The sequence below is a fragment of the Strix aluco genome, chromosome 22 (assembly GCF_031877795.1).
Source record: "Strix aluco isolate bStrAlu1 chromosome 22, bStrAlu1.hap1, whole genome shotgun sequence".
Taxonomy (NCBI): Eukaryota; Metazoa; Chordata; class Aves; order Strigiformes; family Strigidae; genus Strix; species Strix aluco.
The window spans coordinates 1,442,504-1,465,342 of record NC_133952.1 but is presented as its reverse complement, the minus strand read 5'-3'; the positions used below and the strand labels follow the sequence as shown (position 1 = coordinate 1,465,342).

Genomic DNA, 22,839 nt, shown 5'->3' with positions numbered 1-22,839 from the left:
CATCCTCTCGGCTCTGATTCCCCATATTTACTGGCCCTGTGACAGCGAGGGAAGAGCCACCGTGGAGCTCCAGCTGCGTTGTCCAGGCTCCTGATGTGGAGATGTGGCCGAGTCTCTGTTAGAACTACAGGCCCGGGGGACTTGTACGGCAGGGAGTAGCTGGAGGAAGCCCTGAGAGTCCTTGCAGCAAGGCTACCTTGGCAGATTGGCCTCTTTGGTTGATCCATAAATGAATTTGGAGGAAACGTGGCGGTTTCTTAGCAGAACTGCACCCAGCGAGCAGAATTCTGCCGTGAAATCACTGAAATGCGTGTCTGAATGAAGCATTTTGGATACAGCAGACTATCATTTTCCGGTTAAAAGTGTTTTTCTGAAAACTTCTTAGTCAAGTCCTGTGCTCACAGACTTCTTTCTTATTTAGTTTTCTTTCATTGCATTCTGGTAAACATGTCTCGGATTATTTGTTTTTGGCAAGTGGTGGAAGAAGAAGGGATGTTTGAAGAATATTTTTTGCTTGTACAAGCCAATATTAAACCAGGAAATGGATGCATGTTGTTACAGGTTTAGTGATAGAATTGACTTGTAATTCTCTGAAGTATAATAATTTGTTTCTGGAAAATGAAGCTTAAAAATCCTTGCAGGATTAAGGGTATTTACTTTGAGGAGGGGTGGGTGTGTGTTTGTTTTCCCCATACACACACACACATGCTCCCTTCCTATCCCCAGATGAATTTGATTCCCAGTCTTTTGTCAGCACTGGGCTGAATGGTGCTGTAACTATACTGAAGATGCTAAGCATGACACATTTGACATGGTATTTCTGACTGGGTGCAGTTATCAATTCTGGCTAGTAAAAAAAAAAAACTCCTCCTATTTAAAATTTTGCCTTTATTCTGTACACACCCCGTTAAAATCTTCTTACATGTGTGGGGTTTTTTTCCCTACTTCCTTATACAACTGAAGAAATTGAGGCGTAGGAAAAACAGCTGCAGTTCTGCTGATGCTTTTGTGGAAAGACCACACAAATCATTATTTTAAAAAAGGAAAAAAGAAATAGTGACTTGGCTCTGAAATTCTTACATCCTGAGCAGTATGAAATCAAGTGAGCATTTTAGGCTCGTGTTTTTAAGTGCTTAGGTTTCTTTTTAAAGAATAATGTTATAATACTGCTTGGGTTAATCTGTTTCTGTCTGGTTTATGAGATGTTTTGTGGAACAGAAGAAAGCGTACAGCTTTTCCTTAGCTTTCTTTGACTGTTGTAGCACTGTTGCAAACCAGATCCCCGTCCTGTGGAGCTCAGTGAACAATACCTGTACTGTGGTTGAGAGTGTAGCTTAAAATGCTCCCTGTTTAAGCATGTAGGACACGTTAGCCTTAAAGCAGTGTTACAAACCGGCCTGAAAAGGTGCATTGCTGAGATGTACCTGGAAGGTCACATCAGCCACAGCTTCTGCTGTGTGACGCATTGAATCCAAGAAACCCAAACTCTAGGCAAACAGTTCTTGCCAAACTTAAGTTGTATTTTACCTTAATTTCTCTCTTATTTCCTCTACAAAATACACTGAGCCAGTTAAAACAATAAATGGTTACAGGGAACCTTGAACACCCCTTCTGTGTTTTCTTCCCTCTTTCCGTTATTGAAAGACAACCGTTACCGTAACCCTGGTCCAGTAAAACATGACAGGCCTGCGATTACCTCCCATCTCATCCTTCTGTAGCACTGATACTGGGCAACCAGTAAGAATATTCTTACCTCAGTTCTACCCAAGTTCTGCAGGGGACGATTATCTTTTTTTCTGCCACTACTTCTATCCTTAAAGCATGCGAACTAGGCTTTATGAACCTTTGTCCCAAGAAGAGATTAACTAATGTTCACGTGAGTATTTCAGTGTGTTTTGTTCTGCTGTTTCCCCTTTTAGGTGACAGCGAGATTGTAAATAATATGTACGAGACCGACCCTGATCTCCTTGCTGGCGAAAGTGCAGAGGAGGAAACAGAGGACAGTATTATGTCCCCCATTCCTGTCGGACCTCCATCACCCTTTCCCACCAGTGAGGACTTCACTCCCAAGGAGGGCTCACCTTATGAAGCTCCCGTCTACATTCCTGATGACATTCCAATCCCACCAGATTTTGAACTCAGAGAATCTTCGATTCCAGGGGCAGGGCTAGGGATTTGGGCCAAAAAGAAGATTGAAGTTGGGGAAAGATTTGGACCCTATATGACAGTACAAAGGAGCACATTAAAGGAAACAAACTTTGGATGGGAGGTAAGCGTGTTGAATGGGATAATCACATTCATTTGTCTTCTGTGCAAACTGTTCGTAACGCTTGACTGAGTCCTGACTGGCCTGGGGACAGAAGTAGTGACTTTGCTAATGCCGTATTGCCCTGCGTTATTTTGCATCCCCGATTACACGCAGTATTTAAAAAGCAGCAGAAATCCTTTTTAAGACAGCTTCTCGGGCTACAAATACTGCTCTAGCACCATTTTAGAAGGTTGGTTTTAAATGATGTTGGGTCACTTCTTAAAGTGCTTGTCATTTTCAAATTGTGTTCAGAACTTGTCACAATGGAAGAAATATGATTAGTCGCATCATGTTTTGTAGTTGGGTGTGTTACCTTTGACTTCCAGCCCATGTTAGCTGTGCAGGCGTTATTAACTGGTCAGAGAAAAATAGCGTGTACCCATTAACACCCTAGATGTTCTTGAGTTCTTGTTCTGCAGCAAAGATAAAGAAATGTGAAAGTCATTTTTCCCTAAGAGCTAAACAAAAAAACGATCTTCAAGAGGAAAACCAGCACTGTTCCCGAACTCCTGTCTTTCTCCCTGATTTTCTGGGATTGTCCCAGAAATTGTCTTAGTCTCTTCTGCTCCTATATGCTTGATTTGAAAATCTCTATACCCCTAAGAATTATCATAAATTATAGTAGCTTCTGTGAACAGTGAAACATAGCCTAGGATTTATGCTCTGTGTCCACAGTCCTATCCCAGTGCATCCACTGTCCATTATCGAATCTATAATTGCTTCTCTGTTGTAGCCCTAACGTCCGCCCCAACGCTGCAACCCCCCCACTGCGCACTGGATCTGCTGTCTTTTGTCAGGAGGAAGAGGCTGCATCTGGGGCAGCTGGTTGAGGGTTGTGGCTGGCTGTGTGATAGGCTAACTCTGTCCCTCAAAACACATGGGAGCTGAATTTCACCCCCCTTTTCCTCTGGGTGAAGCAGTCACTTGGCCTGTTCTCTCCATCGGCCCCTACCTGGTGTGAAGCTGTGGTGTAAAAGCCATTGGAGTACAGAGGTGGGATAAAACTGTAAGACTTACCAAGTGGGCAAGCCAACAGTGCAATCACAGAAGCCCCGTTTTCTTAGAAAACAAGGTCAAAAAGGCTAAACTTAAGCATTAACATTTTAAACTGTGTCTGATTATATTTACACTCTTGACTGTGAACTCTGAAAAATCACTGAACAGTTAGATTCTGTGAAGCTGAAAGAAGTACATCCAGATATTTTTGTTTACTTTTTAAATGTGTCCAAAGTGCAGGAAAAAACAAAAACCAGTTGCTATAAAAACAAAACTCAATCATGTTTTGTCGTTCTGCAGTAGGAGATGTCTGAAGAGCTAAAATCAAGAGTTCGGTTGAATCCCTGAGTCGAGAATTTCCTTTTCTCACTCTCCTAACGCAGGGAAAGAAGGGAAATTCGGCTGAGAGTTTTGATTCCCTCTCCCCCCCGCCCATGGCATTCCTTAGAAGTTCCTCTTTGTGTTAGCTTCTTTTCTTTTTTGGGGAAAAAAAAAAATCCCTGTTAATATACTGGAAATACTCTTTCGTAGAGGCTGTAGGTAGGAGGGAGCTCGAAATTACCTGGTGTACTGATCACTTTAAGGGCGCTCTGTGCACAACTTTCCTCTAGGAATATGCAGTATTGATTATTTGTAGGCTGCAGTGTGGAAGTGGCTCCTACAGAAAGGTGAATTCTCTTTTTCTGAAGCTACTAATTACAGGTAGCATTTGTTGGTTTGTTGTTAAGACTGATTTTTTTGGAACGAAGTGCTATCCTCCTTTGCTGCTAGAAATCAGATCAAATTTGACTAATGCAAACCTTTTTTTCTGTGACCTTGGCAAAACTTTGTCCTTGTGTTTTATATTTCTGATAAAAGTTTGTATTTACATTCATGTTTTTAAGAAATGTTCTCTATATCCCTTCTGCACTGAATGCCAGGCCCGATACAAGCCGTATCTATTGACTTCAGGCTGCGTTGACTTTGCGATACCTTTTCTTTTTGTAGCGTAATGGGCAAACTTTCTTCCTCTGGGTACTTCTCACATTTCAGCGGCGTTCTTTTGTTCTCTGATTTGGCAGGTACGTTTCATACCTGAAAGGAAGGACTATTTGTCCTCCATAAGATGTCCTCAAACACTGTCTTAGACCCACCCTGACACTATCTCCTTTAACCTTGCTTGTACTTGCAGATACCTCTTGAAGTTTTCCACTTCCCACTATGTTTAAAGGCACTTCAGAGACCCGTTTGTATTCACTCGGTACCTTCGTCACTTCACTTGGGAACAACATACACGAATGCCTTCACGTGCTGAACAGGAGTTCATGTAATAAAGACTCTGTGCCTGTCTGTTGGTTTCTGAGCTGTTTCCTTTGAGTGTAAGGTTGGAAAAGCCTTAAAGAGGAGTTCTAGGCAGCTTTACGTGATGTCTCTTGTGCGAGGAAATTGTAACTTGGCGTATGTTTCCATCCTCTGTTAATAAAATTGAGTAGGCAGACAATTGGCAGAAAGAGAAAAAAAGAAAAGGGGAGTCTTTTGTCACCCTGTAACTTGTTGACTAGACTTTTGCCTCTGTGTGTTGTTTCTTACAATGGTGATGAATGTAATAAATCTAGTTTTTGTGCTGTACCGTGAGAAGTGTTCCTTAAGCAGTCTGACATTATTTTTTGACAATACTTCTCTAACTTGTAGTTTTGACTTGCAGTGACTTGAAAGTCAAATGGTGGTGTAAGACTTCTTACATGTGACTCCTTATTGTTGGCTAACTGAGGTATTACTATTATACTTAAATTGCCTATTCTATTAGTTATATTAGTATTTTTACTACAGGAAAGATATCTGTCCTTCACACCCAACCTTCTTCTCTCGTCATATTTCTCAGTTCATTTCCTGTGGTTTATTATGGTTTATACTCTTGATAATGCTGCTGCCGCTTCCATGGACACCCCGCCCCCCCAGTCCTGAAAACCTGGTCTGGTTTTGTTTGGTTTTAGTAGTCATCAGTTAATTTTAATAGCGTTTCTGCCTTTTGCACAAACACATCTTGCCCTTCATCACAGGAAATTCGTTGTCAGGCTTTGGCTAAACGAAGAGTGCCCCTCGAAGTGGGAATATCTCAGAATGCTCTTCTGAAGTGGGCATTCATTAGCAACATTGCAGTTTCACTAGAAACTCTTGTTTATGTTGCATAGGACGCATCATTGTGCTTAAAAATGTGTATCTGGCTTCTGAACATGGTCCATACGCAAATTTCTTGATATCTTTGGAGTTGTGCCCATCTGTAATGGGCCCCAGTCGCTGTGGATAGCGTAAAGGATGAAGCAGTGCTGGAGGGGTTGAAGCAGACTGTGTGTAGGTGTGAAGGCATGTTTTTATTGCTGTCTGTGGGTTTGTTTAGGTAAAGCTTAAGCATGCTAATTCAGCATATTAAAATACAATACAAATTTACAAATGCTTCAGTTTGTACTTCACAATTAAGATCTGTTTCTTCTGATCTCTGTAATTAAAGAAATCCATTTAGGGGGCTGGAGAATGTGCTGTTAAGGACTTTGATTTGGGAATGGATCTCTGTCCTACCCAAGGCCTTAACACTGCAGAAATAGCTTTCTCTCTTCAAACTTCAGTAGGACCACATTTGTGAAAAATAAAATGAAACAAAAGAGTTAACTATATTTCTTCGAAGTCCTCAAGAAGCCTGGGCTCCTGTTCTTTTTTCATCTAACCTGTTTGATCCAGACCTGGCTCTGGTGGAAAACATCTCGCTCCAGGAGGTAAAGGAAGAATGCTATTTGCTGAAACTTTCAGCTGTACTCATTATGTCCCCTAACAGCCTAAAACATCATAGGGAATACAGAATGCTGTGTCTTGCTTCCCATATCTTGAAAAAAGATAGGTCATTTTTTTTATTATAGATGCTTTTCCTTTTAGCCAGGCAGGAGGCACTGGGTTAAGATGGGGGGAACACACGTCCTACTTGATCTCCAGCAAGTCTTTACTATCTTGTTTCTTTATATGTTTTTCCTTCAACATTTGCTTTGTGGAATATGTTTTTTAAAATATTCTTTAAATTAAACCACACCTATTATTCAAGGGCTTTTTTAACATGGGATGGCAGTGAGTGATTCATGCTCATTTCATAAAAATAAATGAGATGTGTCGGTCTTCCGGCCCCCACCCCCTCACAGAGATGATTCAGTAAGTGCTTGTATAGGATGGTGTGCGGTGTGTTCTCCCTCGGTGCCTCATTCCCTGACTCTCCTGTGCTGATCATGTTTATCTACCTTTTTTCCTTAAAAGACACCACCCAAACTAAAAGCCTTGTGATTATTTAGTGTGACGTGATTGCATTTCTGCTCTGCTCTCCTGATCCTATTACTTCCTTGCCTGCTGACACAGAACATACCATTCAGAGTACCCCAAATAAATCACACCGTGTTTTCACTTTATTGCCTCTGGGACCTAAAAAAAAAAAAAAAAAAAAAAATCGCATAATGATTTTGATCACTTTGAGTAAATAATGATATTTATCATAGCACTGTTTATTCTACTAATTGAGAGAAGAATGGGAATCACATCCTGGAGGAAAATGGAAATTTAGCAACTGAATTCTGGGGAATTTGGAAGCAATCAGATATGCTTTTAGCTCAGTTGGCTTCACAGGGAAAATACCATTAATAAAATATAGTTATTAGTTGTTTTGTTTTCATTTATATTTTAAGAGAGATTATTTGCTGAAACACAAGAGACTTCTCTTATACTAAAGAGCCAGGCGGCTTCTTTACATATGAAAAATAAGTGCTTTCATTTAATACTTTAGGGCGAAGATAGAAGCTGTCCCATGAAAGACAAATAACTGTGGAAAAAATAAGAGCCGGCAGCTAAGGATGCAGCAGGCATTCTTGGCTTCACATCTGCGCCAGTGGAAAACTCTGCTGTTTTTTGAACATGCTTTATAGTGTCAGTGATTCATAGCAGTTCAACCTCCCTGTTCCCACAAAATAGAATATTTAAATTTTGGTGGGGGGAGGTATTTTTTTGTTAATTTTGTTTGTTTGTTTTTTTGAAATACTCATAAATGCCAAGGAAAATTTACTTCATATGACTGGCCTTGATTGCGGAGAGGAGAGTTATATTGTATTTCCTTGAGCCTTAAAAATATTAGAATAGGAAGGAGGCTCTAAGCATTCTTCTGACTGCGATGGTTTTGTCATGCTTCCCAGTTAAAAGAACATGGAGCCCAAATTCCCTCATTTCACTTTAAGAGCTGATACAGTTTGTTAAAGAAGCATGTTCTTGTCTGTCCTGTTTCTTAACAAAAGATGCTAAAAGAAGTACGAGTCCTTTAACTGAGCAAAGAAATCCCAAAACCTGTTTGCACTCATCTCTTGCTAACGTTCTTTCAACTTTGAGACTGAAAGGATGTGATGACATTTCCTTGTAGTTTTTCTTCATGTGTCTTCTGATTCATTCATTTTCTCTGGCCTCTGCCTTTCCCTTTGGCTTGAGAATAATGTTACTATAACAGCTTCTATCGCTCAGGGAAAAAGAGCTTATGAATTGCTGTTTTCAAAACCACATCTAATGCTCTTGCAGGGAATGAGCAGCCTTGGAAATTGCTGAAGAATGGTGTGCATGGCCATTCCCTAGATGGAGCGCGTTACCTACGCAGAAAACATTGCCCATGCAAGGTTACTTCACAATTTCTCGAAGTTTTGTTTGGCTAGAATAATTCTGAAAAAGAAAGAATCTATGAGTTCATAAGGTAAACAGCACATAAGAGCACTCTGGGACTTCCCAGAGATGCCTTTAGCCACTAGTAGTTGCGAATAGGCATCCGTAGGTAGAATGTATCTGTGCATGCATTATAAAACTGCAGAGAAACTTTTGCTTTAGACTGAAACCTGGCACTTAAGTGAAAAAAATTAATCTCAAGGAGGAAAAAGAACTTATTGAACTCTAAATATTCTAAATACCGTGCGATTTTGGGGCAATAAAGTTGTTCAACTTTGTACGTACTGGATACTGTCTCCCTTCCAGAGGACAACTGGAATGTCAACACTTTAATTTTCTCCACAGTATATGGCCTTTGTTCTGGTGTTAGGAGACCACCATGAGGAAGAGGAAGAGTCAGCTTCCAGGTCCTGTCAATTGACAAGACTGTTTCCTATGCCTGGTATTAAAAACTTGCCAGTAGGCACATGCTGCTGGCTTTTGATTCAGAAAAAGAAGCAACAAAAAAAAAAGTGGGGAGGGCTGGGGGGGTTATTGTATTGCTTATTGTATCAAAGGCAAAAAAATCCCATTCTCTACAACTAAATCTGTTGGGGGGGTGTTAATTTATTAATTTCAACCCTGGATAAAAATGAAAAATGCACCTTATGACATCCAAGTGAAATGACTGAAATTTGTATCATTTTTTGATGTTTCACCAAATGCTTCCATGTCAGGGTTAAAAGAGTAAGTCTTTTTTAGGCCCAAGAATGCCAAGATATCCTGCTCTATCTTAGGCATGTCTCTAAAACATGGGTATATAAGGAATTAAGAAAAAAGAGAAGAGACAGGGGAAGGGAATGACTAAGAATACCTCCTGATATTTCTCCTTTATTTCCATAAGGGGTAATAACTCATGAGCAATCCGGCAGAGGGCACTTTCTTTAAATAGAACATTCTGATTCACAAGCAGAAAAAGGAAATAAATATTTTCTTTTCGTCTTCGAGAGACATCCATGAATACCAGCTTCTGAAACAGTATTTTATCATCCACACTTAAAAAAAAAAAAAAAAAAGGAGGAAAAGAAAATCCCACGAAAAGCTCAGTGGTGACCACAGGGTTTGAAAAATAGCTCTTTTCGTTGTCAAAAGCCTTACAGAATACAGGGCACTACTTCTTCCTCTGGAATGTTAACCTACATAGAAATCCAACCTTTATTTTGTCCGTTCCCAGAAAAGCCTGGCTGATGGAGCGTTGGAACACAGTAGGCTTTTGTAAAGGAAATGATCAATAAGTTAGAGTTAAGCCATAAATATACATGGGACTTTAAAGGAGGCATCACTCTGTGGACTCTCTCGGTTGTGATTTCAGAAGGTGGAAGCAATGCAAGGTTACTTGCTTGGCAGTTCTTAGGCGACTTCTCCATGGTAATCAGGGCTGTGTTTGCTGTTTGGCTACTTACTAGTCGGTGATGTACGCGTGATAGCGCGGCATCGAGGACTCCAGCGTAAGCTGGCGATTCAGGAACGTACCCAAGTTCTCCAGTGACCTTGGGAGCTGCCTGCTGAGGTCTGAGCTGCTGCACCGTTCCTACTCACAGGTGGGCTACTCACACCTCACTTGCACTGTCCCTTGCCGTGTGAGGGACCCTGACTGGCTGAACATTTTAGGTGTTCACCCAGTTATTTTCCGGGGTCTTTTTTCTGGGTTGCTTATCCCCAGCCCCTGAGTTCCAGTAACCTTGTGCTAAGACATTAGAGAAAGTCTTTACTCAACTTTGAGTCAAGGCTTAAATACTTAGAGCTGTGTTTAGACTCCAGAGGTTTGTGACATGAGCAGACCTTTCAGTGAACCTCATCCGAGTTCCTGGTTAATCATGAAGTCTGAAGGTTTTAAATAAAATTTCTTTACCTCAATCTGTAAGATACAAGAAGTAACAACAGTGAATTTTCCAGTGTAAAATGCTATGTTAATTACTTTTAGAGAATGGGGAAGGCACATTCTCTGCATAATTTGGCACCGTCGTCCTCTTCCCATAGCAAATATGGAGCAGCACCGCAGATTTGGAGAACTGCTAAATGTAGCAACTCTTACTTTGTGGGATTTAGCACTTCACACATTTTGGCACTTCAGTTGCTTCTTATTTGGCTCTGGAACTGGAAGGGACTGGTGTTGTTGTATATAGAGGTGAAAATGAAAAGTTGGGTCTATCGCTCTTTCTGAAGTAGTGGGACATAGGTGGGTCTTTGTTCTTTGCTCGTTAACATATCATCTAATTATTCATCCTTTCCTCTTTTGGTGTATTTCATCACAGTGGAGTGCTGGGACCTGTGCAAAATGAACAGTCCTCCTACTGAAAGTTGAACAGGCTGTTTATCCAAGGAAGGTGTGAAGCGAAGTTTAAGTCACATTTAGAAACATGAATGGAATAAGCACGTCTGCAGGGGGAGGTCTAGTGGTCAGACGAGGTGGCCAGTTGGCCCGTCACAGTGGAAGGAACATTTCCATGCATAGGGGTGTCTTTGGAAATTTTATTACTAATCGTGTCCTTGGTTTCTCAAGCTGTGACTAAGGCCAGCTGCTTTGCGAAGCGTCTGTGTAAAACCTCGACTCATTTGTGCATCTCTCTTCATTTCCTGGTTCTCTCTGTCCTCTCAGAAAGCAAACAGATAACAGGATCCTCTGAGGCAGAGGCCTAAGTGGAAGCTGGTTAGTGTAATCGGGTTCCAGACTGGGAACAGTGTGCTGTGACCATTTAATGTGTTTGCGTTGATCAGAGACATGCACATTCAAGTGGGGTGTGTAAATAAAGGAGAGGCATCGCTCTCCCAGGGAAAGTCAATCTGTGTACACATCGGGAAGCACAGACTTAGAGAGCGGTTCGTCAGGACTTGCCATCACTTACCCTCTTTGCCCCAGAAATGCACAAAATGTGCTTAAAAATAATGTGCTTTTCACTGAAGAGTATTCTCACCCAGGTGTCCTGCTTGTGCACCCCCTTTAGCGAGGCTTATTTAGGCTGCTCGTGGCAACATGTTGCTAGTGAAGTAAATCTCCAGTGTGCCCTGGAAGCAGTGTAGTGTGCAGTAAACAATGCAGGAGTTCAGAAGCCCTGATCTTTAAGAATTAACTTTGTGTTTAATGTATTTCATAACCTCTCTGGTATAGTTTCGTGCAGCATTCAGCCCACTCGTGCCTGCGTTCGTACGGAGGCAGTTTGTTCAGCACACAGAAGTGGGTATTTTCTTCCTTTTGATCTGATTAGCGAGCAGTATGTTTCTTCACTCTCTGATAATGCCTGGGCAAGTCTTTGCTTCAATTGTACATCTTATTGTGCCATCCCTGTTCAATCATGTTCAAAAATACCTACATTTCACCCTTGTCCCCCACCTCCCTTTTCCCATTTAGATCTCGCTGAAGTCCATTCTACCTTATCAGCACAGTAATTTCATGAGCAGAGCTAGGATTTCTGCCGTTTAGGCCCCGGCCATTGTCTGTCGCAGCTGCAGTCAAGATAAACCCTCACCCAGAACAAAGTTGGAATGACCTTTTACAAGCAGAATCTGCCTTGTTTCCCTCCAGACTAATTTATCAGCCTTCATTTCAGCCTAGTCTCTCAGCAGAGGCCTGAAAGAACATTACAGAGAGCATGAATGAACAGGGGGATTAAGATGCTTGGCTAGTCCCTCTTTTTCATCAGACACCTTCTGGATTTACTGAGATGTAAGCTGTAAATGACCGTAAGTGGTGAACTGCCTTAAACTTGGAGTAAGGGAAAGGGAAGGGGCGGGGGGAAATCACCAAAGCCAAATGTTTGGAAAAGGAGAGCGATGTGGGGAACTGGATAAACCTTCTGTCTCGAAGTCAGAAAGTGGTAGGTCTGAGCTGTGAGCGAGTTGCCCCGGGCTCTGCCGGCCGTACCCGGAGGGCTCCGTGCTGGTGGGCCAGGCTGTCCCTGAGGGGCGCAGGGAGCAGGGACAGCCTGTGCAGAAAACTGCCTCACAGCGAGACGGGCTCCGGCTCTTTCAGAACTGTTACCGAGGGGTTCTTGCAAATTTAAATCCAATTGATTGATTTAAAGCAAATTTTAAAACCTGGAGTACCTATGTATGTACTAAAAGTATTTTTGTGCAGCAGACCAGCAAAAATTTTATTGGGAGCATGATTTTAATGCTGCAAGAGTGGAATTTTTTTTAAGTGAACTTGACAAGTGTCAAAGAGCCCGATACGAAAGAAAAGATCCACTTTTAGCTGACAACAGCCATAGTCCAGAGGACTTGCTGTGAGGAGGGGGATAAATACCTGTCTCGTGAAGGATGGGAGAGCTGTCAGCTATAGTTTGGGTGAATATCATGTCTGTACACCATAGGCAGCTGTTAGCTTTAGTGGAATTGGGTAATTCCACCCCTAATACTGTAAGACATCGGGTATCTTTTAGTGCTTATACCTTTTAGCTTTCTTCATCTTTTATATAATGAAAGAAAGGGTTGTCTAACAACTTTGAAACATTACTGTTGAATCACAAGCTGCTCAGTTGAGGGGGGGGGGCGAATCCTTGTCTGTAAAACTTGAATCGTTGTGGTGGATTACTTTAATTGAGTTGACTTGAAAGCTTTTGCAAGGGAAGAATTAAATACAGGTCCAGTGACTTGGCCTTTGATATTGGTAGTGGTGATTATTACTAGTGCTGCATTATTGCCTGTGTATCTTCTGCCACCAGTCGAGGAGGAGGCCGAGGCACAGAGGCAGGCTGGGAACCTGCCTGGCAGCGCTTCCTTCTCACCTCCCCGGGCAGCGGCGCTGATGGGCACGTGGAGAGGGGCCGCTGGGTCCAGCCACGAAGCAGAAATGTCTACAGAGAAAAATTCGATGCAAGCAGATTTTGCACCTTTGGTAGATTATTTGAACTTTTGGTATATTTGAACGTTTTGGAATATTTCAGCTTTTGGTGAAAAAGAAGGAAGAGGCAAAGGATGGGATTGCAGGTGTGGGGGTGTGGAAGCTGTCAAGTGAGCAGCAGGGCAAAAACATACTGAAGAGCCAGCTTGTGAAATCCATATTGCAGCGTCAAGCGGTGGCGAACATCAGCCACAAGATGTTTAGAAAGTGGATGCAGATAAAAGACCAATGCTTTGAAATTCTCTTAATGAGGAGTTTAGCCTATTCACTGGGCAAGCCTGGCAAAAATCGTAGGATTTTTAGGGTTGATGCAATCTTTTTTGCTCTTGGTGGATGTGTTTAATCTCTTATTGAGAACCCTTAATAATGCAAAAGTATTGCACTGTTATGAAGTTTGCACTTTGTTGTACAGTTACTTGCATTCAAACAAAAGGTGTGTCCATCTCATCTCTTAAATACTAACTATTGTTCTGAGTACTGATTTACAGACACTTCCACTCTCAGAAATTAAGTAACTTTTGCTATTTGTAAGTGCTTATATCATCTCCAAAATGAATTTCAGCAGTGTGGAAGGGAGATAAACCGGCTGCCTTTCTGGAGAGTTGTTGAGGCAAAATGCAGATACTTACTTTAAACAGGACAGATTATTTTTGGCTCTTGTCCAGTTTCCTGGGAAATGGACAGAAAGAAGCTTAATTTCTTCTAGTCCACTGCAGCTGTGCTTAGGTTTTAATAAGCATACAAGCTTGATTTTTAAAAAAAAAAGCCAAGAAGTTCAGATTCTTGTCAAGTTGTCTATGTTCTTTGGAGCAGAAATTGGGTTTTACTGCTAAGTGGACTAGCAGGACTTTACAGACAGAAGTTAAGCATCAAGGATGGTGCTGACTGAAATGTCAATAACCCTCCAAAACTTAGTGAACGGGCAAAACCGACTGCAGGTTAACTTCCGTTTAGATAAAGATAAGGGCATCTAATTTAGTGTATTGGGGAATAATAATCTAAGCTGTGTCTCTGCAATGCTTAACTTCAAACTGGCAGACAGAATGCGGGGAAGAGAGCTTGCAGCCCCCGCTGACAGATCTCTGAAATCACTGGCTCAGTGGGTGGTGGCAGCCAAAAAAAGTCAACAGCACGCTGGGCTTACCAGGAAGGATGTTGAGAAGAAGACAGAGGACATCATACGCTGCTGTAGAGACTGTGGTGTGCCTCTGCCTTGCAGCTCTGGTGTGAGGAGAGGTAGAGCAGAGGTGGAGAAAGAATAGGGGAGGGCAACTGAAATTTCCAAGAGGATTGAGCTGCTCTTCCTGGAGGAAGAACTAGAAAACCTGGATTTGCTGAGTTTGGAGAAGAGAAGGTGTAGAGTAGATACTGTCGAAATGTGCAAAATCCTGAAAGCAGTGGCTAAAGGGAATTTGGAATTGCTGAGAAATAACGTAATACTTGTAGTAGGAGCATTAGATGAAACTTGTAGAAAAAGTGTTTAAACTGAATACAAGCAAGTACTGCTTTATGTAGTGAAAAGTGAATTCCAGAACATCCTACCTGCGGAGATAGGTAGATCAGAAGGTTCGGAGAGGACTGGGATGGTGTGAAGCCAGCCCACAGATGGGTGTATCAGCAGGAGTAGGCAGGGGGATTCTCTCTAACGTCCCTTACGCTGGGTCCTGGAGGGCTGCGAGGCAAATGCAGTGGACATTGGGCAGGCTCACACGTGCTCCATCAATACTGTCCCCAGCTTTTGCTATCACTACTGGTGGTGTTGTAAGCTCAGGCAAAGACCAACCCTAAAAATGTTCTTGAAGCTGCCCTGTGGGAGAAAGGGGCGTTAAAGGAAAAAAAACCCAACAATCCAAAAAACACAAACAGAGATTAAATGCTTCTGGGTGATAACATAGAGATTAAATGCTTCTGGGTGACATAAAGGGAGGAGTTGTGGGGTCATGGGACTAAAACAGGGAACACCCCGAATAGTGTCCTCAGATAAGAGGGGGACACCCAGCCCTGCTGAGGCTTCTGGGCTGGGCAGACCAGTGGTTACTCAGGGCATTTCTTACCATGTTACAGAGATGAAAGTCTTCCATCCCATCCCATCCCCTGCCCTCTGGCAGTCCTGCACTTGTGTTAGTGGCACACCAGTATTTCTACTGCAAATCTCATTTGCAACTCTTTATTATTTTTGTGGATTTTAGATCCAAGCCAACAGTGTAAATTCTCATCTTGCCTGCAGTTCATGACAAGATTTTGTAGTAATCTGCTGGAAATTTCAGATTTAGAAATTTGAGCCAAAGTGATGTCTTTTCCTGTCTTTTCCTGTTTTTCAAAGTTGCTTCATTTTGTAAAGGGCTTGTGTGCGTGTGATATATATCAGTCAATGTGTGTGTAAATTTACTGCTTACTATAAACTGTAATTGGCAAGAGAAGGAATATAGCAAATTCAGAACGTGAATGATAAAATACTGATACTGTATCCTTTAATTTATTACCTGTATTATCCACACTCTATGTTTTCCACTCTGTTCTCTCTCCTTCATGAGTTGTGTTTTCACTAGACTGGCATTTTCCTACTCTGATGAATTAACTGTCAATTGAAGTTAGTGAGATAAATCAAAACAAATGGACACACTGCTCCGTATTGACTTTCTCACTGCCTGATTCTGAAAACCACTTTCTGAGCCCTGTGCTGCTATTATGCTCACTTGGTTCTAAGCAAATGTACGAGAAAGAAAGAATTGGGGGAGGTAGGTGTTTAATAGTCATCAATTACATTTTCACTGTCTTTGTTTTATCTAGGATCTTGTCCACAGTGAGATCTGCGCCGTTTACCTAGGAAGACGACACTTGGCGTTGTGTCAGAAAATGAAATGTTAAATGGCTCTCTGGAAGCGTACATTGAAGTTTAGGTCTGTTAAAATGTGGTCTTAATCTACTCTAGAAAAGAGTTTTTGGAATAACCGCAACAGTTTAAGTCAAAAGGAAGCCACTTTTTTATCAGCATGGGCTATGTGCGGACCCTCACCATAACGGTGGAGAGACGAGTCTCTAGTCTGAATCAAGGGAGGTTTATTAACATTTGCGGTGGGAATTTTCTGTATATAATTACGTAGTTGTTGGACAGGGGGCTTCAAGATGTTGAAGTCTTGGCTTTTATCCCAAGATAGCAGACCTGTTTCTAGCCTGGTTTGTTCTATATGTGGAAGTAGACGGGTGATGACCAGGCACCCAATAACTAGCATCACCCGTGTCCCCGATTAGACAAAACAGTGTGCTAAAGTAAAATAGATGGGAAATACAGACAGGGGTAAGACTGCTACCTCTTGCAGACATGGTAAAACTTCCGCATAAAGCACACGTGGTTCCATGGGTATGGGCTTTCATTTTATTGTCATCAAAGTTAGAATTGTATGATAGAAAAGTGATGGATTGTGTTTAAATAATGAGAATAGAAAATCCATCTACATGTCTTAAGCAGTGCTACTGCAGGGCCGTGTAGATCAAATACCAGCCATACCTCTGGCTGACCTTAGGTACTCTGCATGGTTTCAGTAATAAGAACAAGCATATGCCTGTCATAGAGCAAGTGTTGAAATTCTTTTGTTATTTGTTTACTCGTATCTTAAACATCTGCGCCTTAATACTTGGCTTTGAAATGCATTCTAGATCAACCAGATTATTTTTTCATATCTATCACCTGATCGTGTGTTATGTCTTCCTGTGTAACCAGCACCACATTTAGCAAATAAATTTAACACCTTCTCACCTGGAAGAGATCTTATAAACTTTAATTCAAGAAGTAAAAGGTTAAAAAAATGTATGTGCAGAGGAATGGATGGTGGAAAGGGGTAAAGCCTCTCAGCAGTAGGTTAATTGGAGAGTGGAATACCAGTGTAGATGGGAGCACATAGTTTCCTTGGACAATGTGCTAAAGAACTGGGAGCTGGGAAGGACCAGCTGGGATTGTTAGTGAATTAGCTGAAGTCAGAAACTGCTGAATGGAGCAAAGAAGTAAAGGGGAAATGAAGGTTAGGGTATAATTCAGTCTAAATTAGGTGGGCCATTCACAATGCATAAAAGGGCTCTGAGCTTCCTTTCTTGGGGAAAATGGGTAGGAAAGCTCACTTTTATTTGGATGCGTGTTGAGTGGTTGATTTTAAGAATGTGCATACCTAGAGCCTACTTTTTGGAAGTGCATTATCCCACATGAGTCGGGAGGAAGCATTGAAAATGCCATGAGCCTGAAAGACAACAGAGTTAGGAAGAAAGACTCACAACCGTTGTGCTGCAAAAGCATGTAATTTTAATCTCTTACGAACTGAAACAAATTCTCTTCATTTATTCTATCTTTGCTTGCTTGTTAATGGTGAAAAGTCAGTATCAGAATCCTCAGAATCCTGGGTGCTTGAAATCCACCCTGGCTTTGGCCCATCTCTACTTGTTATTTTTGAAGAGCTTTATTACAGCATTTGTGTACTTTTATTAATTTCTAAGTTTGGTTTCTAAATGGTAATACTATTGAAGGTGATGTGACAGGCAGCGAATGTTCTTGGAGACTGTATTTGTTCTATCTTGAATTATGAAATGATAGGGAAGCCCCTCTCTTGTGTGAATTTAATGTACCAGTGGTGGATTTCAAGGGGTGCCTCAATGAAGCGTAAGGCATTGAACATGCAAGGGAACTGCTAGGTGATTTGGTAAAGATCTAAAGATCTCATGAACTTAAGCAAAATTAGGAACAAAGGCAATAAACATTTATTTATTTGTCATTAGGAAACACCAAGTCTAAAAGCCCCTGTGATATTTATTGATATAAATCTGTAGAGGTGGACTTGTGGCCTCACCACGACCAGAAAGGTCTGTCGTGAATGTAGCTGTTGGTACATTCACAGCCATTCGCAATCAACATGCCCATGTCAGCATCCACTTTCTTCACTGAAATCCTGAAGGAAGGAATGGATTTGCAGCATCCTTGGAGATCAAGAAATGTTGACTATTTTGTGTAAAGTGGATAAAAACATTTCAAAGCTGAGGGTTTCTCAGCTGCCTGCTTGAAGAACCTGCTTCTCCTTGTCAGAGCTGACCCATGCCCTCGTGGACCAAAAGTGCGTACTTGTCAGGTACACAATCCCTTGAGTCACCTCTGATGACTTCAGTTAGTTCATCTGTTGAATAGTATCTTTGGAGTAGGGGTAAATACAAACAACATGCTAAAAAGTTTATGTGCTTTTATACTTATTATACTTAGTACAGGATCATAGAGGTAAATGCAAAGGAAGTTTGTGGTTACAGATGTTTTTTCCTGTTTGTGTTAAAGATATCTTCCAATGATAAGTTCTCTGTGGTGCGTTGCTTTCTAATTTGATGGGAAGAGTTTGCATCCCTTCTGGTGTTGCGACCTTAGTTTCTGTGTAGACCTTTAAAGTTCTTTGCCTTGTTTGCTTAGCATCCCCCAGAAGTACATCATCCATCTGATGACAAAAATTTACCATTTTCCAACTTTGCAGATACTTCAGAACTCCTTAGAGATCAGCGTTACTCTGATCTGTGTGTTGTCTGTGAGTGCAAAGTGATGGTAACTTCTGTTTAAGGAACGTGCTCTTTGTGGCTGCGCAGCGCGTACCAAAGTTAGGGACCCTCAGCTCCCCCTTAGCTCCGCGGACAGATAATACTAAACTTCTACTTTAGAAACCTGGGTGCTGCCAGATGCTCTGGGTATTATGAACCTACCCGCAGAGACGTTGTGGTGGATCATTAATAAGATAAAGCCTGTCTGGCTGTTGGTTTTCTGGTTTTATCAGATGTAAAATGCTTAATAAGGAATATATTACATGGCTGATTTCATCGGTGTGCAATTCCAGAAGTGGCTGGAGGTGGAACTTTTTCCCCCTCATGCCGTACCTGCCGCAGCCCGGGCTCATTTCTGTGTTCACTCTAAAGGCTTATGTCAAGCCCAGTCAGTTTAAATGAGATTCAGAACTGGAACAGCAATAAGTGTTCAATCAAAGTATTTGATAAATCACTTAAACAATCTTGCAGATTGCAAATTCTGTAAATGCAAGTTCTGCACTTATTCAAAACTAGTGAATGTGACAAGACTAAGAGACAGCAAAGTCAAAACAGCAGGAGGAAAAACTCAGATTCTTTGATGAGATTAAAATACCAGCAATTTAAGTGGCAAGCAGGTAGGACTATGCTGCTCGTGTAGCTTTCGAACCAATACTTGAGCGTTTACAAGGAGAATATACAGATGGGATAAAGAAGAGAAGGCTGATTTGATGATTGCAGCATAATTTTACCTTTACTTTGGGGTATGTGTGTTTTCCTTAATATCTTGACTGGCATAATTTAGATGGTCAGGAAAGTTTTCTCTCTTATTAAATGGAATGACAAGTGACTGTAAAAGTAGGAGAAGGGAAATCTCAACAAACCCCAGATTGCTTTGAAAGCTAAACAATTTTTCTTTGGTTAGTCAGATTGTAGCATGAGCTTCCTCAGGGGGAATTTATTCTGATAAGTGTCTCCACATAAAAGGTGAAAACAAAGTGTTGAAACAAACTCTTTGACTTGACTTTAAACTGATTTGTTACCCTCTGCAGCCATGAATATGTCCAACTATGTATTTAATATGTTTTCTACAATTTTGATTATCTCAAAGAAATATGGGAGAAATTACAGCAATCTTTTTTGTGAGTAGCTTCCAGAATTAAACTGTGTTTTCTCCTTTGACCTTTTCCCTTCTTATTAATGAAAGAAGTTTAGCAGATGATGATGGGAGAGAAATACAGTTATCATCAAAACCAACACAAAGGCCAGAAGCAAGATCTGAAATAAGTTTTCATGGTTGCCAGAAGGAAGATGAAAAATTGCATCATTTTAGACTGTAGCTAGTGTTAATGTTCAGCACTTTAGTCTAAAAAAGAGTTGTTGGATTTGTGTGCGACTAGTTCAATGTTTTCTTACCATCTTTGTCCTTATTCAGAATTCTCGAGGTGTTTTTATTAGGATCCTGGTGCCAAACTTTTGTTTACAGTGTATTTTGCTTGCTTCCACCATTAATGTATTTCTAATCCTCAGAAATCAGGAGTTTGATCACTTTCTGTTAAGATTACAGTAGGAGCCAGTCGACCTGAAATTTGTGCCGGTCTCCTCCCAGGCATTTATTCCAAGGACATTAGCAAGTGACTGATCTCTTTGTCTCCTTTTCCCCACCTGTTTTACCGCAGATGTGAAATGTCTTAATTGGTGCTTAAAACATGCATTCTGAAAACATATACATCTATTTTCAAACAGCATGAGGCCTGATTCATGAAAGTTTTTAAGGACTTTGAGATTCTTGAATGAAAACTACTGTACTAATCGCAATGTATTACAAATTACGTGGGGTAACATTTTGTCCAACCGTGAAGTTGGACAGTTTTGCATTATGCTGGACTTATACATACATATATATATATATATATGTATGTATATACATACACACATAGTTAAACCTCTCCAACAAAAAATGCTAAATGGTTCCTAGAGGTCTTTTGCGTCACTTCTGCGATAGGCTTGGCCTGACCTCCTGCTTTCTGAGAATGTTTTAGGCAATCTTTCAGTTAAGCTAGTTTTCCAAAAGCTACCCAAATACAAATGATTTTAATAAATTAGTAAAGATTTTCATTCTAGACCAGTAGCTACTGAAATGCCTTATTCTATTAAAAAGAAAATTTTTTTTTAAACGACGCTAAACTCTACTTCACATACGTGGATATAATTGTTAAAAAAAGTTTCCCTTTTGAAACCAGTTTTTTCTCTTAAAAAAAAGGTAATTCTTAAGTCTTGCTAACAGTCATTATTCTTTCTCTCATAAAATATGTATGTTTAGCACACTGAACACATAGTTAATGGAAATCAGCATCTGTAAGGATTCATATAAAACTATACAGTAGATACAAGGTAGAATTATTTTAAACTCTTGATTTGCTTGCATGATGCCAGTGCCTTTATTTTCTGGTATGTCTATGGCTCTGTCTAGCAGATTTGGAGAGGTTAAGCTCTGTGTGTGCGTGCAAGCGTGTGTGTGCGTGCGTCTGTTGTTTCTTTCTTCTTGAAATGCTTCACCACAGTAGGCAAAATGGATGAAACATAGAAAAAGAGAGACAATAAATAGTTTCCTAACCTGGCTTGGATAATAGAGAAAGTTCGTTAGATTTATTAATCCTCATTTTCCTTTGGACTGTCAGGCTTAGAGTGACAGTAAAAAAGCTTGTGACGACTTTGGCTAATTTGCACTCCATTCACTTTCTCATGAAAACCCATCAGGATGACTGAAGAACTGCTCTGCAATTGACCTTATTCAATGGCAGAGTGATATACTGGGAAACAGGCCAGTTTTTACAATGCCGAAAAGAGCAAATTGGACGGAATCTTTGTTCCTCTCTTTTTTTCTCTTTCCTTTTTATGCCAGTCTTGCTCTAGTTAAGCTCTCTCATTTGTTCCAGCAGTAGCTCTAGGGCTCAGGTCACCCTCTGTGGCTGCCATTGCAGGTGATCACTGCCCTGCTTGTCTTGGATGCAGAGGAGGGAGAGAAAGGGAAACGCTGGAAGACTCCGCCGCAGTGAGAAAGGCTGAGACATTGCGCTCAGCCAGATGTTCAGGGACAGGAGGCTGGTTTTGTCTTCGGGCACAGAAATCCCTGGTGCTCAGGCAGGTCGTGTGTGCCTAACAGCCAGGAGGCAACTGCGAGCCACATGGAGTAGTTCCGTGTTGCTCTTTGGGTGAGGCATTAAAGCTGGTGGCTGGCTGGTGGTGGTGGTGGTCAGGGCAGATTCTGTACTCATCTGCGAAACTTCTGCCCGCCTTTTAGACACACGCCAGGGAAACCAGGATCTTTCACTCTGCCCCATGCAAAGGGAAAATGAGACGCTAAGAGTGACCGGCAGGCTGGTGGTGAGAGCCCTCGCAGAGGGTCTAGGGACAACTGTCCCCTTAAATGAACATTTAATGTTTTATGCAAAAGAGAACAGCCATGAATGAGTCAGATTAGCACATGAACAGTCAGTAGTCTGGCAGATATCGAATTTATCTGGGGCGGTGGAGAAAAGCAAAACAACTTGAGTTGGAGAACTGGGCTGTTGCTGTTTTGGGGTGGATTCTCTCTTCTCTCTCTGACTGAAATTACTGAAACTGCAGCTGTGTTTCCAGGTTTCATCAAGAGTGGTTTCTGTAAGGATTTCTGACATAAGATATTGATGTTTTTAATAGCAGTAATTCCAAGATGTACTGTAGGACCTGTCTTTACTGCTGTATTTCACTCCTAAAGCAGCAGGCTTTCACTCAGTGGCTACCGTGTTCTTGACACATCACCTTGTTTGATGAAGCCCTTTTGAAGAAGGTAACTGAACATCACGCAGATCAGTGTGAAGCTTTCAGATGCCTTTTGAGCACTTTGGTGACCGTTTCAGTTCTGTCTGAGCCAGCAGGCTTGATCTTTCTTTGCAGAGGGCAAGATCCAACAAGACAGGCCTAAGAGTTCCTAGTTCAAATGAATGCTATTCGCTTGCACCTTGAAACAGCAGAATAAGCAAACGCTTAATCTATCTTCCACATAGTAGAAAGGGACGTGTGACAGCTGTCTGCTTACATCTTATGCTGTGTTGATGTTCTTGTTTATCCTAATCATGCAGAGTCTCACCGCGTGCAGTTCCCAGATCAGCGGCACACAGCTCAGCACCCTGGTGATCTGGGGGCAGGAAGGACCCGCCGTCGGTCCTGGAGCGGGGTGGGGAAGAGTCATGTCTGTCGACCCTTCTGCCTCAGGCTCCTGGGCCAGCCTCTGGGGACAGGGATTCTGAGTGGCAGCAAGTTCTTTGGCAGGGAAATGACTGGGGGCCAACTGGAATGCCACCTCAGGGCTACGCGTCTTCGCCGTCTATCTCTAATCCTAGGCCAGATGGCGTGCCCGGCATTT

The 22,839-nt window shown here is 41.6% G+C and overlaps 1 protein-coding gene across 2 annotated transcripts in view; it reads left to right on the top strand.

Moving 5' to 3' along the window:
- The window catches only part of PRDM16 (PR/SET domain 16), a 342,713-nt gene that overhangs the window by 124,172 nt on the left and 195,702 nt on the right, over positions 1-22,839 (top strand). For both annotated transcript variants that reach the window (XM_074848082.1, XM_074848081.1), the window contains exon 2: positions 1,920-2,269. In XM_074848082.1, coding sequence (XP_074704183.1) covers positions 1,920-2,269 — 350 coding nt within the window. The remainder of the gene's footprint in view (positions 1-1,919; positions 2,270-22,839) is intronic.